The 22970-nt window shown below is 46.1% G+C and overlaps 1 protein-coding gene across 1 annotated transcript in view; it reads left to right on the top strand.

The window, feature by feature from the left end:
* KIF5A (kinesin family member 5A) overlaps positions 1-22970 on the top strand; it is a 662879-nt gene that overhangs the window by 566571 nt on the left and 73338 nt on the right. Inside the window, exon 24 of the mRNA XM_078688970.1 lies at positions 22149-22365. Within this exon, the coding sequence (XP_078545096.1) occupies positions 22149-22365 (217 nt within the window). The remainder of the gene's footprint in view (positions 1-22148; positions 22366-22970) is intronic.

Below are 22970 nucleotides of genomic sequence, written 5' to 3'. Positions count from 1 at the left end.
AGTGCTTAAATTTGCTCTTTCCTTTGCTCAGTGGGGTTGCCATATGGTATTTAGCTGCCTTGTGCATTCCCCTGTCTATCCGACCAGCCATCCCTTCTGCTGTTACTCTATTGTTATGCGCTTCCTAAAAGGTTTGGTGAATGGGTTTCCTCCAACTGTCTTTGTGGTTCCTTAGTGAGATTTGAATCTAGTTCTCACCTTTTGGATGGGGACTCTATATGAGCCCCTTCACAGTTGTCCCCTATAAATGTCAACCCTCAAAACTTTTTGGGGTTGCAATCTCTTCTGCTAGAAGCATTAGGGAGCTACAAAGTCTTAACTGTCACATTCCCTTCACTTCTTTCTTTCCAGTTAAGTTAATGTTGCGAACCAGAGCTGCTTCCTTTTCTAAGGTAGTGACCCCCCATCCATCTAGGTCAGTCCATCAATGTTCCAAACTTCTGTCCCCCATTCTGCGAAAGGGGAGGAATGGTTGCATCAGTTAGATCTTAAGTGGTCAATTAATTACTACTTTGACCACACCAAGAATTCTCGATCGGGCGACCATCTCTTTATCGTGTTCTGTCATGCCCAAAAAAGGTAAGGGTGTACAAAAGAGGATTCTCTTTGTTGGCTTATCCTCTGCTTCAAGATCTGCTATGTCTTTGCCAAGAAAGAGCCTCCAGAAGGGATCAAAGCTCATTCCATCAGGGCTGCATCGTCGACTTCTGCACTTGACAGAAATCTGTAATGCGGCAATGTGGGCTTCCTTGCACACCTTCACAAAGCATTACTGCCTGGATTTGGAGGTATGCATGGACGAACACTTTGTCATGCCCATTCTGAAAGATTTCCTCGTCTAACCATCCATCAACCTTCCTCCATAGCAGGGTATTTCTATTATTAGAGTGTAGAATCTGCAGGTAGAATTATCCATCAGAAGGAAAAGTTACTTAACTGTGGTAACAGTCTTTCTAGTGGATACTCAGATTCCTCATCGAGTCACCCGTCTCCCTATTTGATGGATGAGTTATAGGTAAAGTTAATAAGATCCCGATATATATATATTTTTTGGTGTTGCATTCCTACATCGATGCCAATCTGCCCTCTCTCCTTGAATAGTTGGAAAAACAGAGTGAACCTAATGTTGTTGCAACAGGACGGGCACTTTATGGCCTCTGTGACACTGCCAATGTCATTTCTTGCATTGACTAAGTCCAGCCCCCCTTACTGGTGCTATGAGAGTTTTGAGGTTTTCCAGATCCAGTCTGATGCCTGGGGTCGTTCTAAAGGTAAGACATCTGCAGGTAGATAGAGTATCTACCAGACAGCTCGTTACCTCAGGTAAGGACAATTTTCTTCATTATCATTGCTGAATGTGAGAGGGGCCATGAGTCATGATGGGCGAAGCATCTTCTGAGTGATGTTCCACCCTCAACAATAGTAATACATTGCATGTTACTTTCAGCACATATGCACTACTTTTTCATGTTTAAAAGTTATAAATAAAAGTACTTAAGCACAACAGAGCAAAAAGGTTTAAAACAAGGCTATGAGGTAATAGCTCATTAAGTAGGTCTCTGGGGTACAGGCATATTTATTTTCCTCTGTAAAGTGATTGAAACACGAAATCCACAAAGTAGTAGGTTGTGATTTCTTAACTTGAGCCATACTCTGGTCATAACGTGGAATTCAATGAAGAATCTTATGGATGGTGGAGATTTCAGCCATGTACATTTTCCCTCTTGAACATCCTCCCAGTGACCCCCAGTCCATAGTGGATGGAGTGCCCTATGACCACCACTAAAATCTGAGATGGAGTGTCTGAGTTCTGAAAAGCTATCCTTGTCTGCATAAGCTTCTCCTCGGAGAACTTAAACATTTTGTTGATGAATTAAATACCTCTACCAGACCACAGAAAGTACCTGAAGTTCTGCTTTTAAACCTCGCTAAAGAACATCAACCTATTCACTTTCTCAGCCGATGTTGTCTTGCCTTTATCCAGATGGCTTCTCAATCAGCCATTATGTTGACACCTGAAGGACCTGCGGTGTGGCCAATCGAACATACAGAACAGACCAAGACAATCAAATCTCAAGCGACATGTCAAATTGCCTTGTTTCTTTCTCTGAGTCTTCATTTGTTCTAGTGAAGCTCTGGTCCAGCCTAGGCTGACATACGGACACTCAATCCATGACCCTGTGTCATGAAGCGATCCACCTGAAAGACCTCCTTTCTAGTTTCTGTAACTCTCACCATGAGGGTTAGTGACTGTCTGGTTCTCATTACCTCTGAAACATACAGTGTATTCCATCTTGACACGGTGGTGCTGAAACATCATCCACCTATGTTCCCAATATGTTATCTGAATTCCGCCTAAACAAAAAATGTGTCTTTTCACCTTTTCTGTGCCTGCTACATGGCAGTGCAATGGCCATGGGTGGACAGGGGTAGAGGGCTTTGGAACCAGGACTAATGAAGTCACTCTAAAGGGACATTGATAACATTGCATCTGAAGCATCCAGAGGTTTTCTAATTAACTTAAGAACAAATAATAATGCAGGCTCCAATGCGATTAAATGCTGATTATCACACACCTCCTCTATGTTACTAATCCAAACCAATATCTACTACACCATGAGCACTTGTACTGAATAAGGAGCTATGTAAGCAACTCTGGTGCAACCTTCTGATCCCACAGTGCTAAACCACAACCCACAATGGTCCACATCATAGGTAGGCTGTTCAGTTCCTTTGTGTGCTGTCGTAATTAGGAGTTTTGGGCTACATTTTGGCAGGTCAAATCTGCAGATATTTATCAGGGGAAATGGCCAGCGTTTACTAAGAACCAAAATCCACGTTATTCGTCAAAAACTTGTGATATACGATAATTATCACACCCGATAAATACCGAAGACCTCGGTGTCGCTTTTAACTGGATGCGATAATAATCATAATGGGGGCCTAAGTCTTACACACACCCAACAGAGGAATATTCCTTTTCCCTCCTGACAGCAGTTCGCCACAAACTTATTCAGACTGAGGTCTGTGATGAACCTCAGCTCAGCATCTTTTGGAAAATCTTCCCTGGACCACTGGAAGTGCTGCAAAGCCTACAGAAAGGTCTATAGTGAGCTATGGAAAGGTCAAGTAACAATAACAGTTATAATTCTGGCTCCCAGATATCATTTGAAAACAGCCCCAGCAACTGTCTGCATGAAGTAACTCAAATGTATGAATTCACGCACAGGCGTAAAAGAATTAAAAGAAACAGTAGCAACCTTCGATAATACACTGGCAGAGCATCGTGCATCATGGTTCTGTAATGTGATGGAAGAAACAGAAAACCAGAAGAATCAAATGTGTCAGATTCACTACCTAGTGCTGCATCTGGAGGCCCTCGTTTCTCCCTGGTGTTACCATGGCTGTACTCAAAACATCAATGGGGAGGGAAAGAGAAGCTGTGATCCACTCGGCTTCCAATGGTTAGTACAAAAATCAAGTAGGGGGGAGAGTGGACCACTTGTCCTGTGTCACCAGGGTCTTAATTAACGTGGGGGACCATCGTTGTAAAAAACCCTCATATACGGACACAGGTGTTGGGCGGTATATCTTGATTCTCCGCCTTTGTGTACCGTAACAGCATGATCATCGGGTCCTTTCCTTAGTTTGGTATGCTGACCTCTACATGAAGGGAGACCAACTGGGTTGACAGTAATGGTTAGAGATAAAAGAGGGCTTGTTTGTGCTCAAAAAAGTGAAATAAAATTCCTAACATCAAGTCTCTTGTGTTTTATTCCTAAACCATATGATATAGGAAACTAAAAACAAAGTTGTGCATGTGTAGACCCAGTTACTGGTCTTTCGCACTGGTGATCGTGGTCATCGTGGTCAACATGTTTCAGCCTCTTGTTTACTCTAGAGGCTTTCGTCAGGACCAGTAGGTTAAAACCTTATTTGTAGCTCTTTTGGGTAACATAAGGGGGGTTTATTTTACTCACCACCTTTTTTTGGTCAGATCTATGGTGTCTGTACCTCCGATTTCTTTTTGCATTATTGCTACACACGCACAACTTTTTTTTAGTTTCCTACATCATATGGCTCAGGAATAAAACACAAGAGACTTGATGTTAGGAATTTTATTTCACTTTTTTTTAGTACAAACCCTCTTTTATCTCTGACCACTACTGTCAACCCAGTTGGTCTCCCTCCATCTGGAGGTCAGCATACTAAACTAAGGAAAGGACCCGATGATCATGCTGTTACGGTACACAAAGGCAGAGAATCAAGATATACCGCCAAACGCCTGTGTCTGTATATGAGGGTTTTTTACAACGATGGTCCCCCACGTTAATTAAGACCCTGGTGACACAGGACAAGAGGTCCACCCTCCCCCTACTTGATTTTTGTAGTTACCATGGCTTGTTCTATAATTACAGCAAGCTTTCTGAGCTGTAGATGTGACTTTTGAAATTCTGTTTCATATCCACATATAACTTTGTATATATTTATTCCCACAGTTAACAAGTATACTTTGACAAATGCGTGTTGCCAAGGCACAGGGTTCCTAGATGCATATTAAAGCAATTTAGTTGGATCAGAAGCTTTAACAATCATGGGGGAACACGATGACCACTTCTACAAAATGTGAACGTTACTGTATAAAACCTCTTGGCTTTAAATGTAACCATCAGTGTTCAAAGTATAATTTTGTTATTGTTCCTTGCTCCTGCAGTTCTTCTCTCCAGAATTATGCTGGGATAAAAATGACTTCAATTTGTTTTTGCATTTTGTGATATCAAAGAGTCGTACCCTTCTTCGTTCTCTCCCCCTACCTAGTTCATGTCTTTCTTTCTTTTATGCTCTCTCCCTCTTTGTCCGCCATCCTTCTCTCTCTGTCACATGCTGCCCAGGTGATGCAGTGGCACTACAAGGTAGAAATCCCTTGTTTTGCTTCTCAGCTCATTGAGCATTGGCTTGCCCAAGTCTGTGTTGTTTGGTTTGCGTGATATCACTCACACCCCTCCTCGGATTCTTTACGCTATCACTACTGCAGCATAATAAGCACTTTACGGTTCTGTTTGGGCTTTTTTGTTACTTTGGGTGACTGCACCAACCGACCAACTAGCTGCTACCATCTTAGAAAATAAGTCTTCATAGGGCATCGTGCCCCATTGGAAATGTCCCGTTCTAGTCAATTCTTCATTAAAACATCAGCCCAGCACCACTCAGACAGTTATGAGGAACATAAGGTTGAGACTATGTTAGGCAATCAGTCACTCTTCCACCGACTAAAACCATATCCATATCCCTTGAAAGCAATATGAGACCAAAGACGGACACTTATTCACAGATTAAACTACACAGGCTGCATAATCTCTATATAGCAACATTTTCAAACACAACTGGATATGCATCTGTTCTAAACCTCCTAATGCTTCTCCTCAAATCAGGAGCACCAATCAACCCTTCAGTTGCCGATGCTTAGCTCTAAAAGTTCATTCATTCAAGTATTTATGCATTTGGGAAGCCAGAATTACAACCCACATTCTCCATCGCCCTTCAAAGCCTTAACTGCCTAACACACCCAATCACTTTGAAATATTATCCTTTTGGAATAGTTTAGTTCTTCATCTCGATGGCTGATTTTACATCAATCAAGAAAATGAATACTTATTATCGTGTTGTCAGACTGCTGTATTTTGTCTACCAATACCATGCAGAATTCCTTTAAAAAACTAGCTCCAATGGACTTTCTTAAAACCAAACATTTGCACTCTGGAATGTTCAGCATGCATTTGTCCGAGAAGTACGTTTCTAGAGTGCTAAGCAACTGTGACAGATCAAACACGACTTACTTTGGAATAATCTAAAGTGCTCTTAACCAATTATTGCACAGTCATGAAATTACCCAGGTTCGTTGGCCTGATAAATTGAAGGTAATTCAGAAAGTAACTTTGACAAATGACTTAGTAGTAATAATGAATTGCTGGCAGGCTGACACCCAGACCTTTAAGTGGGGTGAAAAAACAGGGGAGGTCTCTCAAAGGGGCGTGGCTGATATCATTAAGGGCGTAGCTTAAAAACACATAAGCTAAAACATGTGTGCTTAGCATAGTGTGCCACTCGACTGATAAATTTGCTGCTTCTGTCATTGCATCCAGATAAATAATACAAGTAACATTCCACCTAGAACAAGTCAGGACTATTAGCTTTGCCAATGGTTATTAGTTCCATAAGCTAAATAAACAACAACTTTGGCTTCATTGTATATAACATTGAAAGTGCAACAGTTCTGAAATTATGAGATTGTGAAAGATCTATAACAAGTCTCTTTGACGTTACATCAAAGGCAGTGAAGGGTGGTACTGCTGCAGTTTTACGATTTTTGTTTTCACCCTGAGGATGAGGGCAAAAATTAAGAGCCTGATAGAGACCCGTCTCACCACCTACTTTTTAGAACTGCTGGTGCTGAGAACCGCCAGGACACGGCCCAGTTAAAACCCTGCTGATGCTTGCGTTTGAGCAGTCATGTTGGGTGCGTTGCACTCAGACAACTCACAGTCTGTGACCCAATGGAGCTCTGGCTCCTGTTTGCCTTTCTGCCAATACCACTGCTGCCCACAGTTCCCAAGAAGATCAGCAATTACCAGGCCCAAGTTATTCATGTGGAGCCGGATTGGGAAAGGAGAGTCTGGTATCTTGAGCATGACCATAGGTCCTCCAGCCAGGCTGCCTCTTCGAGAGGATCTTCTACGGGAGGGTTGTGCACCCAAACCTACATACCCTTCACCTCATGTATGGAGATTGAGTAGTGACAGTTAACAGCTTATGACCCTCCTCCTGAAGTCTGTAATGTTTTTCCGACAGCAGACATCCCTCACCAAGTCGGTATATGCCAGCTGTTGGGACAGGTTTCATCATGGTGTGATTCCCACACCTTTGACACAAGTTCCCTTGTTTGTCTTATCCTTGGCCTAGCCAGGCTCTGCTCTGGGCACAGTAAGGGTTATCTTTTTGCCATCTCAGCATTCTTTGGTTGTCGGACCAACCTTCCCTCTTTAATTCGCCTGTTGTGGCTAGGTTCCATAAAAGCATGCAGCATGCATTTCCACCTACGCCCTTCATCATTTCTCAGTGGGACCTCAACCTGGTCCTCACCTTCTCATGTGTGCACCATTCAAGCCTATGCAGAGTTGTCCACTGTAGGGTGTGGGGTGTTACGAGGAGTGAGAGGGACCACAGGACGCTATATTGTCATACACGTTCTCTTTTATTTTCTTTCGTTTAAGGTCTGTCTCTGGAGTTGGTATAGCTCACAAGAGCCTCAGTGCTCAGTTCTTCACGTCAGGTCAAAGAAATATAGGATAAACAAACAGCAACAAAAAAGGATTGGAGAAGGTATCTCCCTTCTTCTCCTCAGGGGTCTTCTCCAGCACTTCAGGGTCTTGTGATATTCCCAGGCTTTTGGGCTTCTCACTCCCTCTCTCTCTCTCAGGTGGAGATGCAGGGCAGGAAAAGAAAACAGAGCAGGGTTAAAACTGGGCTCTCTGTTTACCCTCGTGCTTTTAGTGCCACCGTCACTGCGAAGTGGGGAAAGGGAATCGTGAGGGATTATCAAGTGCTTTGGTAAACCTACCTTGCGTGCTCTAACTCCCAGTGCCTCTCCACCACCCCCACCAAAATGATCCCTTGAGCGTTACTCGCCTCAGACCACGACCCGTCTCCAGGGCTGTGGCGTAGGGACCCGGGGCGTCTTCTCCCTTCGGCAGCCCACCGGGTTTGAGCACTGTATAACAGATGCTCCTCCACTTCTCCGTATTCCCGTCTGGTTTGTCTTCGTCCTCCTTCTTCTGGTCTCGCGCTTCCTTCTTCTCCATTCGCTTCCTTCCATCCTCACACCCCTCCACTTCAGCCTGTCTGCCTTTTGGGTCCGCTGACGTAAGAGGCCCCTCCCTTTGTGCCTCGGTCAAGACTAGACCGCTGTTCGTTTCCGGCTGAGGAGGTGTCGGCTTGCCCGTCGACAACTTACCGTCTGCGTCTGTGCAGTCCTCTTCACAGACCTCCCCCCCCTTAGGAATGGACTTTGGGGCCATTCTGAGAACGGGTGCCAGGACAGGTAGTCGGAGTTGGCACTTACTTGCTTGGCTCAAGCAAGATGCATCGTCTGGATAGAAAAAATGTGCAATGCTAAGAACCACCGAGAATGCAGGGGTTGGTGTCCCTGTTCTTTACAAGCCAGGTGAGTTGGGCGTGATCAGTGAGGACAATAAATGGGCGTCCCAACAGATAATATTACAGTGCTTCTATGGCCCATTTTATCGCCAGGCACTCTTTTTCTATCGTGGAGTAATGCTTCTCGCGGGGGAAAAATTTACGACTGATGTAGAGAAAAGGTTTGAGGTCACTGTCAGAGTCAGACTGATATAGTACGGCACCCAACCCGAGGCCAGAAGCATCGGTTTGCAGGATGAATGTCTTATGGAAATCAGGACAGTTTAATACGGGGGCTGTGCAGATGGCGTTTTTCAAGGCTTGAAAGCTCTTCTCGTGTTCGGTGCCCCAGGCTGGTATACGGGAGGGATATTTCCCTGTCAGTAAATCGGATAGGGAGTTGGCCAGGGAAGAAAAATTTGGGATAAACCTACGGTAATACCCTATAAAACCTAGGAAAGAGGAGATGTCTCCTTTGGTAGCAGGGGTAGGGATCGCTTTGATGGCTTCCACTTTGTTTACTTGGTGTTTTATAAGGCCTTCCTGTATCGTATACTCTAAGAATTGAATGGAGTTAGTGACTAGCAGGGATTTCTTCGGGTTTAAAGTGAGGCCGGCTGTTCTGATGGCTGAAAACACAGCGGTCAGGTGTTTCACATGGTCCTTCCAAGTAGGGCTAAAGACGACTATATCGGCGAGGAATTTGGCGGCGTATTCCATATGGGGCCTCAGAATCCTGTCCATCAACTGTTGAAACGTGGCAGGTGCACCGTGCAAGCCAAAGGGGAGCACTTTAAATTGGTATAGACAAGAGGGTGTTGAGAACCCTGTTTTCTCTCTGGCGTGTGGGGTTAAGGGTATCTGCCAGTATACCTTGGTAAGATCAAGGGTTGACATATACCTGGCTTTTCCTATTCATTCAATCAGTTCGTCGATTTGGGGCATGGTATATGGGTCAAATTTGATGATCTTGTTCACTCGCCGGAAGTCAATGCAGAAGCGTAGACTTCCATCTGGCTTTGGCACGATCACATTAGGGGAACACCAATTGCTTTGGGAGGGTTCTATTATGTGGGCCTGCAACATGGTAGTCACATGCTTCTCTTCTGCTTCTCTTCTCGCTACTAAGATCCTATAGGGTTTCTGTTTTATGATGGTAGGATCTAGTGATACAATGTCGTGTTGTACCAAGGTAGTCAACCCTGGAGAGGAAGAAAAGAGACTTGGGAAACCATCCAGTAGCGTAATCAGCTGTGCTTTTTGTACAGAGTATAGTATATCCCCAGTTGGGACTGCCTCGGTCTGGGGTTCCTGGGTGTTGGCTAGGGAAATGTCTAGGTGTCTGTCGGTACACATGAGGAGGGCAGGTGTCCCTTGTTCTTTAGGCAAAGCGGGTTCTTCCCACCTTTTCAAGAGGTTCACGTGATAGATTTGTTTTCCCCCAGCCCGCCTGGGTAGTAGAACACTATATGTGACAGGGGTTACTTTCTTGTCTATAACATAGGGGCCTTGCCATTGCGTCAACAGTTTGTTCTCAGTGGAAGGGAGAAAGAGAAGCACTTTGTCACCGGGACTGAACACCCTCAGCTGGCTGTTTTGAAAGTAATATGTTTTTTGTGTTCCCTGTGCTTTCTCCATATTGTTGTGTACTAGTCCCCATAGACGGGTGATTGTGGTTTTACGATCAGCGACATAACGTGCCAAAGGCTTTCCTTCCTTGTCCTCCCCCTCCCATTGCTCTACCGCCATGTCCAGCAGCGTTCGGGGTTTTCTTCCGAACAAGAGTTTGAATGGGGAGTAGACAGTGGACCGCTGTTCATGTGTCCTAATAGCGAAGAGGACTAGGGTCCGATTTTGATTACAGTCTCTCCCTGTCTCTGAGATGACCTTGCAAAGCATGCTTTTTATGGTCTTATTATAGCGCTTTACAAGGCCATCTGTTTGGGGGTGGTATACAGCTGTTTGGATTCGGTCTATACCCAGGATCGTACAGACTTGTGCCATTAGACGAGACATGAAAGGGGTCTCTTGGTCCGTTAGTATCTCGGACTGGAACTCCACTCTCGAAAAAAAAGAAATCATGGCCTGAGCTATGGTAGGGGTGGTCATGCTGGATAAAGGAAAGGCCTCCGGATTCCTGCTAGCATAATCAACTATGACCAGTATGTACTTGTGTCCTCTGGCTAAGGGGGGCAAAGGACTGGCCCGATCCATCCCTACATCCCACAAGGTGTGTAGAGGGGCTTTTTTTACACCCCCTGGGTTAGTGTATTGGCATTGTACACATGCAGCGCAGATTTTTGCTACGTCTCTGTACACCCCGGGCCAATAAAACCTATCCAAGAGGTACTTCAGGGTATTCTCTTTACTGTAGTGTCCACCCCCTGTTTGATTGTGTGCTAGGTGCAGAACATGCTCTTGAAAGGGAAGGGGAACGATTAACTGGGTGGTAGTGTGGGTGCCCCTTCTCACAGCCCTGTATAACCGACCCCCTTTTATACAAAAATAGGGTCCTACACGGTCTGGCTCTTGTTCTTCAACTTGTTACCAAGCATGCAAGGGTGTTGTCCTACCGCTGAGCTGTGCGGAAGCTAACCAGGACCGTCCTATTTGAGTCTGCAAGAGAGAGAGGAAAAGCAGGGCTTGATGGTAGAGAACGATTAAAGTTCCACTTCACCCTTCGTTCATCTTGTCTGCTCTTTTTGTCCTTTCTTTTTGAGCTCTCTATGTCGCTTGTGCTAAAAGGGCTTCGTGCAACCAGGCTGTAGCACTCTTCTTTGTCTCGTTGAGATCCTGCTCAAATCTGGGGTGGTCGGTGCCAATGATGACAGCCTCGGGTAGTTAGGGTATGACGCCAACTTTTCGTAGGTGGGGGTCGTTTGCTACATCCAACAGGACCTCTGCTACCGTATACCTCTTGGTGGCCCCGTGTACACAAGTAATGTTTACGTGTTCAGTCTCCCTTATCTGTGGTTGGGATGCCAATTATACAACAGAGCCTGTTGTTTCTTCCCGTTTAAGAGAACCTCCTTCCTGTACTGGTGGGGTTCCTTCCCTGTTACTTAAATCCGCGCTCAAGAGTTCTCCACTTCCATGGTTTCCGCCACTGGGGTACAATAGGGACACTGTCTGGCTATGTGCCCCTATTCGGCGCAGTGATAACACTGTTTCCCTTGCCCACTTGGACCAGGATAAGGGAAGAGGTGTTTAGGAGGAATGTGGGAAGCTGTTTGGGGCTTAGGATCTGGTTGAAGTGTGCTTCTTGGGGGATTGTAAGGGGGTCCATGGTATACTGGCCTTAATCTCAGGAGACCTGTGAAAAGCGCAGGCCAGTTCCACCGCCATTGTGGAAGTAAGGTTGGGGTGCTGCTTCACCCATGGTGTTGGAGGGCAACGCATCCAGAAACTGTTCCATATATATTTTCTCTGTTAGCTCTTCTGTGATGTTGGTATGGGGGGGTTAACCATTGGTTGCCCAGATCCTTGATCCGATAATAGGGAGCACGTGGGTTGTCTCCGGCAGGCCATTTCTCTTTCCAGAAGTTTGTTCTATAGAACTCCTGGTCGCAACCCAGGCACTCGAGAAAGGCTCTTGTGACTTCCTCGTAGGCAGTAGTGCCGTCGAAGTTGGCAGCCTGGTATGCTGCCTGAAGTTCGCCTGATAGGTGAGGGGCGATATATTGGCTCCAACGCTCTTGGGGCCGGGCCGCTGTGGTTGCTACTCTTTCAAAATTGATTAAAAAAATAGTCGGGGTCTTCTCCCTCCTGGTATTTTTGTAACACTGACCCCGGGACATTAGGACGCACCTTGGTGCTCACAATGGTGTCTGTGAGCCGTAGGATCGCAGTGTCCTGTACCTGTTGATTGGTTGTGAGTAGATTGGACTGCTCCTTTAAAGCGTCCTGTAGGGCTTCTCTATCTCTTTGTGAGGTTTGGACCTGTTGCTCCAGCACCAGCTGTAGGTGCCTTTGTCCTTCCGCGAGCTGAGCGATAATACTCGCTACAGTTTGGGATGAAAATCCCACTTCTGACACCACTTTGTAGGGTGTGGGGTGTTCCGAGGGGCGAGAGGGACCACAGGACGCAATATTATCATACACGTTCTCTTTTATTTCCTTTCGTTTAAGGTCTGTCTCTGGGGTTGGTATAGCTCACAAGAGCCTCAGTGCTCAGTTCTTTACGTCAAGTCAAAGAAAGATAGGAAAAACAAACAACAACAAAAAAAGGATTGGAGAAGGTATCTCCCTTCTTCTCCTCAGGTTTCTTCTCTAGCTCTTCAGGGCCATGTGATATTCCCAGGCTTTTGGGCTTCTCGCTCTCTCTCTCTCTAAGGCAGATATGCAGGGACGGAAAAGAAAACAGAGCAGGGTTAAAACTGGACTTTCTGTTTACCCTCGTGCTTTTAGTACCACCATCACCAGTCACTACGTAGTGAGGGAAGGTAATCGTGAGGGGTTATCGAGTGCTTGGGTAAACCTACCCTGCGTGCTCTAACTCCCATTGCCTCCCCACCACCCCCACCAAAATGATCCCTTGAGTGGTACTCGCCTCAGACCATGACCTGTCTCCAGGGCTGTGGCGTAGGGACCCGATGTGTCTTCTCCCTTCGGCAACCCGCGCTGTATAACAGATGCTCCTCCACTTCTCCGTCTTCCCGTCTGGATCGTCTTCATCCTCCTTCTTCTGGTCTTGCACATCTGTCTTCTCCGCCCGCTTCCTTCTGTCCTCACACCCCTCCGCTTCCACCTGTCCACCTTTTGGGCCCATTGACGTAAGAGGCCCCTCCCTTTGTGCCTCGGTCAAGACTAGACCGCTATTCGCTTCTGGCCGAGGAGGTGTCTGTTCGCCCGTCGGCCACTTCCCGTCTGCGTCTACTCTGTCCTCCTCACATCTACTTAGACTCTTGACTATAATAACTGCCTTAACATTGCCCAGGAAGGTCTGTGAATCACAAGCGCTCTCTGCGCACCCTCCTTATACCACCTTCTATCCAGAGGATCAGGTTATTCAGACACATGCCTCATTCTTTCCGAAAGTTGTGACCGCTTTCCATGTAGGCCAGAACATCACCCTACCAACATTCTTTGCTCCACCTCACCCCTCTAGAGAGGAGTAGAAACTCCACCATCTGGACCCAAAAAGAGCAATTTTATTCTACCTTGACCGCACAAAAGAATTCTGGTTCGATTATCAAATTCTTACCAGTTGTTACAATCCTAGGATCTTTGGTGGAGTTTGACTTCCAGCAGTCACTAAAGTCTCCCACTTGGAGAAAAGATGTGCCATATACTCCTTATATATGGCCTATAATCTTATTATAGATGGGGCAGTTATATTCCCAAAACATCTAACACAGGTGATATTTTTTTACAGCGTAAACTGAACTCACATATTTGATAATGTGATCAAGAGAAAACCAGGCATAGTGAAATGAAATGTTTGCTTAGGATCACACAATTTGATGAAGCTGGGAAGCCAGGCTTGAGCCCAGGTTTTCTGATTTTGCATTGTGCAGGTCATCCACTAATGGGTTACTCTTTCTCTTTCCTGTTTTACATCAATAGTTAATGTTTTGTTTTAATTGTGGGTGCATGAGGTTACAACCTGGGTACAGGTGGAAGCCACATAAGATCTTTGCTCGTTTTGGGCTCAAAGGTCCATGAGAAACTCGAGCTGCGTCAGATCTGGCATGGCCATGCCTTGAGCATTCAATTGCTAACTCACCTCTATGCAGAAGAACGTTTAACTCTGTAGTTTTCTGTAAGTCAGTGAGCGCTGCATCGGTCACTAACTCACAGCATATTCATATTGACTCAAAGTCTTAATATGAGCAAGACCAAACAGAATGTTTTGAGTCAGCGCGTCCTTTGAAGTATCACACATTTGACAATAGAATGTCACTTTTGCACACACAGAAGCCATGGAAATGTTACACATAGGCAGTCAGAAAACATAGCAGCTGTGCAGCCTTGCTTCAGAAAGGAGCTGTGGAGTGGGTGCCAGAACAAGAAGTTGGACGAGAGTGCTAGCCCCAGTACTTCCTTGTTCCAAAGAAGGAAGGCGGGCTTCATCCAATCCTGAACTTCAGGGTTTTGAACCTTTTCCTTAGAAAGAAAATTTCAAGATGCTGGTCCTGCCTCAGGTTGTTTGGGGGCTTGGACTTTGAGACTAGATGGTGTTACTGGACATAAAGTATGAGTATTTCTACACACCAATCCTTAGGTCTCGCAGAAAGTATCTGCGATTTGTGGTGGGCATGACCCACTACCAGTTTGCAGTGCTTCCTTTTGGCCTAAAATAGGCACCACATGAATTTAGGAAGGGGATGTGCTGGAGGCCAGGGTCAGCTCCTTCATTTGAGCGGAGGAGCATCGCCCCACAAGCCCCAGAGCTGAAAAATAAAATGGTAGTGTATTTTATTTATTGTCATTTTATTTTTCAGCACCTCGTCCCGAACTAAGGGGGTCATTAGGATGGCGAGCAGACTTTGTCCGCCCACCAACCTATCTTGAAATGGGACCACCCGCCATAAGGGCTAGGGTCCCATGGGGGCCATTAGGATGTGCCTGCCACAGTGGCGGGCGCATCCTGCATTCCTGACATTGTGGCGGGCGGCCAGGAAGGCATGTCGTGCACTTCCATGCACAACATGGCAGGCACCGCGATGTGCCTGCCATGTTGTGCATGGAACTGCAGGGGGGTATCATAGGTACCCCCCATGTGCACCCCCCACCCCCGGAGTCCCTGGGGGCCCACAAAGGGCCCCCACAGGCAGACTCTGCATGCCTCTCCGTGGCGGCAATGCCGCCACGAAAAGGCATGTCCCAGCACACATCAAAATATGGCTGGCGGTGTCTAACAGACACTGTCACCATATTGAACCCTTTTCCGCCCGGTCGACCAACGGTGACCACCGCCGGCCCGGTGGGAGAGATCTGCCCGCCATCCTAAAGGGGCCCTAAGTGTCAGTACAGGGTGGGGCCATGCTGTAGAGTAGCAGCAGGGAGCTGTGCGCTTTAATATGCGCATTTCTCTTTGGCCACCCGTCTTGGGATGGCCAGCCAGTAATGCGCATTTTAAAGTTCTCTAATCTAGCTGTCTTAGACAGCTAGGCTAGAGAAAGCACAGGCCTCCAGTGCTCTCAGGAGCGCTGGGAGATCCTGCTCTATCCAACCCTAGCACCGCTTTTATGCATTTAAAAGCAGCGCCAAGATTGTGTTGTGCAGTTTCCTGCATCAGGACCTTCCTGGAATATACCCAAGGGAGAAGGATGATGCGCTGCACGAAAGGAAGGGAAAATAAATGTTTTAATTATTTATTTTTGTTGTGCCCCCTGCCTTTCCATCCTCGGTACATGCCAGCTGCCATGGATGGTGGCAGCCCATCTACAAAGGTTGGGGAATGCAATTTATTCCCCTCTGAATGACTTTGTCCTGGAAGTCAGGATTCTGGAGCAGGGCCGGACTGGGAACCACAACCGGCCCTCGCAAAGTGCTTGGCCGGCCCCCCCTCCCCACTCGGGGGTTGGAGGTGCCGCCAAGCTCTTTGCCGCGGCCGGGTTTTGTACGATTTTTGTACAGGGCCGTTTTTGCAGCTATGCTGCAAAAACGTCCCTGTTACAAAAACGGTGCACCGGGGGATTGCCTGGTGCCTGCTATGCCCTGTTCTGGAGGAGGCCCGGTCTCACCTGCAGTCAACAGCATCCCCGCTGTATGACCTGGGCTTCTCCATCCTTGTGCCAAAATCTCACTGGGAGCCCTCACAGTATCTCCTGTTCATTGGGCTTGTACTGGATACCACCTTGACTCAAGCTATTCCACCTGCACAGACACTACGGGACATATATGCTTTGCTTCCTTGCTTTCAGGAAGGCACTCAGGTTCCATTCCTGTGTGTCCTATTCCTACTTGGTCTGCTGGCTACTTGAATCCTCTTGGTCATGCCTGCCTGCTGGCATATGGAGGCCCTCCAGTGGTACCTCCACAGCCAATAGTTCCAGAATAGGTTGATCTGTTAGACTCCATAGTAGTCTCCAGAGACACTGAATTGCAGCTTGCCTGGTGAGACATGGTGGAGAACTTTTCCAGAGAGATGTCCTTCCAACCCTCTCCAGCAGTGACCATGGTAGTGATGGATACCTCCACTCTGGGGTGTGGGTTCTGACCTGGAGGACCTGGAGATCAATGGATTTGAGTATCTGCGAGAACAGAGCTTGCACATCAATCTACTCAAACTGAGGGCAATTCACCTAGCGCTCAAGGTATTCCTCCTTTCCTTTTTTGTTCAGTCAGTTAAGATATTAACATACAACATGACCTGGATGCAGTATATCAACAAGCAAAGGGAAGTGGGGTCCCAACATCTCTGTTAAGAGGCACTGTGTCTCTGTTCTTGGGCGTGCCAACATCGGATTTGGCTGGTGGTGAATGATCTAGCCGGCTCTCTAAACACCAAAACCAACAACCGGAGTCAACGGCATCTTGCCGGCACGAGTGGTGTCTCCATCGGTAGGAAGTGAAGAGTATCTTAGATCAATGAGGTGTGCTCCATTTGGATCTCTAAACCACTAGTTCCAATTAACATTGCTTGAATGTCTGCGCCTTCCAGTATGGGACTTAAGTAGCCTTGAGGGATGCTTTTCAGTTGAAGTTGAATTTTCCTTGTCAACACATGTTTCTCCACACTCCCTTGATTCCTCTCATTCTGTAGAAGATCAGCCGAGACCAGGGCAAACTCATCTTTGTGGCTCTAGATTGTCCCAAAAGGTTGTGGTATGCAGACTTTCTCCACCTTTCCTTACGTTCCCTGCTCCTCCATCTTCCTCTCAGGGTGGACTTTCTCTCTCAGTCATAAGGACAGGTCCTTCATCTAAATCTCCAACCTTCAAGTGTGGAGATTGAATGAGGACATTTGACTGCTTTTCATTTGTCTGATGATGTGGTGGGCATCATCTTATCTGCTTGTAGATTCTCTATTACGCCTGTTTACTTAGGGAGGTGGTGGAGGTTTGTCACTTAGTGCGTGGACCACCAGACTCACCCATTGAGAACCCAATTCTGTAGCATTTTGATCATTTCCCCCACCTCATTCCACAAAACAGGAGGAGATGTTGCATAGATTGGATCTGAAAAGGGCAGTCAGCTTTTATGCCAACCACACAAAGAAGTTTCAGATGGAGCGCTCACTCTACATTGGTTATGTAGGTAAAAAGAAGGGGAAAGCAGTGAAAAAATAGACCTTATCCAGAAGGAATATCCTTTGTATTAAGATCTACTATGCAAGAGCCCTCAGAGGGCATTAATCACACTCTACAAGGGCCAAAGCTTCAACTCTGCTCTGCCAGGGGGAGTCTCTCTAGGCGATATTTGCAGTGCAGCCCCTTGGTCATCCCTTCGCACCTTCACCAAGTATTAATGTCAGGATTTCGAGATTATGAGGGATGGTCATTTTCCCCGAACATCAAGCCTTTCCTACCCAGGATGGTATTGCTTGGAAATGTATTCAATAACTGAGGACTCTACTGGAAGAAGTTTCCATTAGAAGTTACTTACCTTGGGTAATAACCTATCTGGTAGATACTCTATCTACCAGCAAAATCCTCAACGTTCCCCCCACCTTTTGTCAATTTCTTATGCTGTTACACTTTATTCAGAATATGATGTCATTCCTGTCCTCCTGCTTCGGCATCACAGTAAAAATGGATGGGAAACTGATGTTGTCTTTACAGTGGAGGCACGTTATGGCTCCTACAAAGTCACATGGACGTCACTTCTGGCTTGAATCAGAAGTTGGTGTCCCTTACCATCATGGGAGAGCTATGGAAGATGTTTTTTTCAGACCAGTCTTCAACATGGAATGATATTCAAGAAGTGGGGATAATCTGCAGGTACTTAGAGTATCCACCAGAAAGATCACCACCACATTTAAGTAACTTTTTTTTCAAGTCCCTAAATCTGGTTCAGTTTGTATTTCTTAGGCAAAATAGTGATGTAACAAACAATCAAATCAGTGTCCTGCACAATGCATAGCAGATACATTAGTAAGACAGAACGGAGGCATGGAAGCAGTATTGAAAAGTGGGTGATGCCCAACCTGACCTTTTTCAACAGCAAGGACTTAACAACTTCAGTCACAGTTCTAAAGTATTTTGTTACATAAAAAGGATGCTAGTCCCTAAGCAGGGTGACCTTTCCTTGACATGGCGACTAAGAAATACTGATTATTTTGCTTAAACAGCCAAACAAGGGTACATATACTTTGGACAGGCTAATGCAGAGTGTTGTTTTCTTGGCTAGCTTGAACTGAATAAGAAAATTCACTGATGGCCATTGTAGAAGATCAACACTGTGAGATGTCTGCTTGAAAACAAAAGACACAAACACCCATTTTCTACATTAAGTAACGTTTCGGAATCTTTACAAGTGTGCCATTCACTTGTAGTGCTTTTCACGTATAGGGCTTTCCCCACACACCATGCATATCAAGACAAAGGGTGAAGAATTGCTTTCCAAACGGAAGCATCCAGGCTAACATGATAAGTGCAAATATCAAAGCAAGTCTTCTCTTTCCCCTTCCTGCTGCAAGATTGAAGGCCCTACATAGTTCCCAATGAGGAGATCTCTTGCATTCCAGTGAAAATTAAGTTTGCATTTCTACTCTTGCTCTCTGTCACTGCATCACCTCTTGCTTATCACCCATCACATGTGCTCATGTGCTCATGGCTCTGGTCCATTGCTGATTTTTCATGCCGCCTCACGCCTGCCTGTGCCATGCTTGCATGCCACCCCGGGCACTTAAACCTGCAGTGCCACATGTGTGCTTTCTTTCGAAAGGGAGTTATTGGGTGAGTGAACACGTCATATATGCATATTCATCTCTCGGAGTGTGGGGATCTCCATTCTTCCATGATCCTACAGCCTGGTCGTGGTTGGTTGGTTAGTGATGGTATACGAACAGAGAAGGTAGGTGATGCCCATGCCATTGCTCTTAGAATCCACAGCCCACAGGAACTCAGAAACCTGGGAGTCTGGTTGGACGCTGATCTCTCTTTTGTTGGCCACACTAAGAAAACAGCAGCTTGCTGTTTTGGCGTTCTTCGAGGCTTGAGACCCGTGCTTAGATTTTTCGATGCCCCAACTAGGCAGTTGGTGATTCAGGCTACGGTTATCTCTCGCCTCGATTACGCCAGCTCTCTCCTGGTGGGAGCTAATCTGGCAGAGATCTCTCGCCTGCAGCGGGTACAAAACGCCGCAGCAAGAGCGATAGTCGGTCTGCCTAGATTTTGCCCTGTCTCCAATGTCCTTCGTTCTCTCCACTGGCTACCCGTCAGGAAGAGAATTGATTTTAAGGTTCTTTGTTTGGCTTTTAAAATTTTGAAGGGCATGGGGCCTCAGATCTTGTCTAATCTTCTGTCCCTCTATGCTCCAACGCGTGCTCTGCGCTCCGCTGGCCAGGCCCTTGCAGTGGTCCCACGTTTCAGGCGCTGTCGTGCTGGTGGCCGCTCTTTTTGTGTTAAGGCAGCAACTCTCTGGAACTCCCTCCCGGTGGAAATCCGGTTGTTGGAGGACCTAATGCCCTTTCGGAAAGCTATCAAAACATTTCTGTTTTAGTTTCTTTGTTTAGCTTTCTTCTGTTCTTAGCTGCTGTTGTGTTGTGCTTCATCTTGTTGGTGGCGCCAGGACGCTCCTTAGCTGGAGCAGCTGTGCGCAAAACAAATACATATAACATAACATAACATAACACAGTCATCTTAGTAAGGTTTACAAGAGAGAACTAAAGTGCTTATAATTGAGGTGAACCATGAAAAATTGACCTGTATGCTGGACTTCCATTAGGTTCTCCTCTTTTAACTTGTGTGAATTTGAGAAAAATGACTAGCTTTTGTAACAACCTGCTCCCCTCAGTTGTACAGATTAGATTTAAAATAAATAGCATGGCAAAGTTACTGTCAGAAAGAATATTTAAATGATGGGAATTAGTTCACCCCCTGGTATCCTCCTGCCCTGATTAAGGCGTATCAAGACGACAGAGCTGTATATGCTGAGCCTTCAGCAGAACTCTTTTAAAGTACCTAAAAGACTGGTACTGGGTTGCACTGCTCTTGGATTTCATGGATTTCAGCTTCGAAAAAAAATTTGGCCAGCTTTGAAGTGCAAGGACAAGGAGATGACAAATATGAGTGCTGATCAGATGTGAAAATGCTTTGTAGATTTATTTAGTTTTCCTCGTCCAGAATAAAGATTGCATTATGCTAGTCCCATGGAATCATATTGGCATATTTAAAAAAGGAATCTTAACTCTGTATGCATGCGTCCCTAATTATTGTCAAAATACATCTCCAACAATTTGAGGAGGTGAACTAGGTTCCTATAATCTCCACCCTTCTTCTCCTGTCTGTCCAAGTCCCGAAAAAAGACCACTGTCATTGTCAGCTTTGCTGAGAAATGAAGGATAACGTGCTCTGCAATGCCTTGTCTCGCTCTTTCTCCATTTCTATCTGTCTCTCTCTCATCCTTCTTTAAATAAAAAGGTTGGAAAGTGAGGGAGAAAAAGACAGCATAATTTAGACAGTTTGTGGATTAAATTTGCTCATCTGGTTACCATTAGGGATCTTTTTAGTAATTGGTAGACCTCACAATTCAGTGTTGTCGATTTTTTTCTCGTAGAGAAGATGCATTTGCCATTTTTCCAGTGCAGTTGTGGACCTGACATCCTAAATGATGCCTCAGTGGCACCGCTGTAATAAATCCCACCCCTCCCTTTCATTGCACCTTGAGTAAAACGGCTTATACAGAGGTGGTTGAGGGCTACGTGAAGTGCACTGCAAAGGCGCATCAAGGCTCACAAGTGATACGTATTGGCTATGAGCGAAGCAGGTGCTGCACAAGAAAAATGCTTGACACCACCTGCTTGCAAGGGGGCGTCACATTTCCTCAAGAAGTAGCAAGCATGGTTCCGTTACCAGAGATGGGGCAAGATGCCACTTGAATGAGGGTATCAACAAAACTCAGATATATGATCTTACCAGTATATTTATTGGTGTCGTAAAGACCTCATGGCCCATAAAAATTAAGGGGCTGATTAAGATGTCAGGCGGACCACTACTGACAGGTTGTCTTGTGGTGATACGAACACCGACAGCCCCTTGGTCCGACCACTGGATTGCAATACTGGAAGTCGGGACCACAGTGGCTGGGGGGAAGACCGCCGACTCCACCAGGATCAGTGATCCCGATGGAGCAGTGGTTGAATTCGTAGTTCTCAATTGCGGCGGTGCTGAGGCAGGCACCGCCATCGGGATTATGATGACCCTAAAAAGGCTGTCGGAAATGGAATTTGGGGCCCAAACAGGTCCCCCATCTGTTGTAGGCCGATGTAAAGTGCCCCCATGCACCTGCATGCACCATACCCCATGCACCACATGGTGCATGGTACATGGTCCATGAACATGCAGGAAGTTCTCCTTTTTACTGCTGCTTGTGCGTTTCATGCCCACCCGATGCATACGCCTCTCCTCTGCCAGGGACCACTCATACACATCCTTGCTTCCTCGAATAAGATTTAAAAAAATAAGAACATGGCCTTATATCTACCACCGGGAAAGCAAGGAAAAGAAAGAGACAGGTTGACCATAGGAGAGAACATTGAAACATGGGCTAGAGGCATAGGATGGTAACAAACTATCATTTTGGCATCAAGTGGTTCTTAGAAAACCAAGTGTTTAGTTTCCATCTGAATTGATAGATAATTGAACATACTGGTGGCTACTCTGTCTGGCACCCCAGGTTGCCTCCATTTTGATCTTACTCCTGCTGCAAAAGAGGAAGTGTAAAAGTGTAAAACGAATGGTTAAGGTTCTCTAACCATGTTTATTTATTCTCTCTTTCTCTCTTCCTCTCCCACTCCCTCTCTCTGTCACTTTCTGTCGCCCCTTCCTTTTTTACTGCAAACACAGTTGGTTCGTGACAATGCAGATCTTCGTTGTGAGCTTCCTAAACTGGAGAAGCGTCTTCGGGCTACAGCTGAGAGAGTTAAGGCCTTGGAGGGTGCACTGAAGGAAGCCAAGGAAGGCGCCATGAAGGACAAGAGGCGATACCAGCAGGAGGTGGACCGGATCAAGGAGGCTGTGCGCTACAAGGGCAACACTCGGCGCCCACACTCTGCACTCATCGGTGAGACGCAAGTGTAGTGGTTCTCTATCAGATAATGTGCCTGCTGTTACCACTGTGTGTACCTTCTAAAATGTCAATGCACTTACCATATACCACTGGAACAAGCTTCCCTTTTTTGTTAGAGCATGCACTGAGTTTTCAGGTTTTTTAAAACATCTTACAACCTGGTAGTTCTAATGGCTGCTTCTTTATTTGTCTGTCGCTTCTGTGCCAAGATATCCCTTCGGGGGGGAGTCGCTGAGCTACATCAAGTATCCATTAACATAACATTTTACTCCATGTTTGGAGGACACAACTCGTCCTGACTGAAACTTTCCTTATACAAGTCTTTGTTTTCCGATGCTATTGTCTAGCAGCATTGGTGTAGCAAAGGTGTAATGGGCCCCAGTGCAAGAAAGGAAAATATACTCCACTGCCCCTTGTTGGGTAGTAAAAGACAGCCATAACTGAGGTCAAAAGGTTGCTTCAAGGAACTGGTCTATGGTCCCCTTGTTGCTTTAATGATAGCTACACCTTGGTTTAATGGGCCCAATTGAATTCCACTGAGACTGCAAGTCTCAGGATGCACTGATGGCATAAATAAAAAAAATCTAGGACTGTAAACA

This window comes from Lissotriton helveticus, chromosome 1_1 (genome assembly GCF_964261635.1).
Source record: "Lissotriton helveticus chromosome 1_1, aLisHel1.1, whole genome shotgun sequence".
Lineage (NCBI taxonomy): Eukaryota > Metazoa > Chordata > Amphibia > Caudata > Salamandridae > Lissotriton > Lissotriton helveticus.
This window is presented reverse-complemented; position numbering and strand designations above follow the sequence as displayed.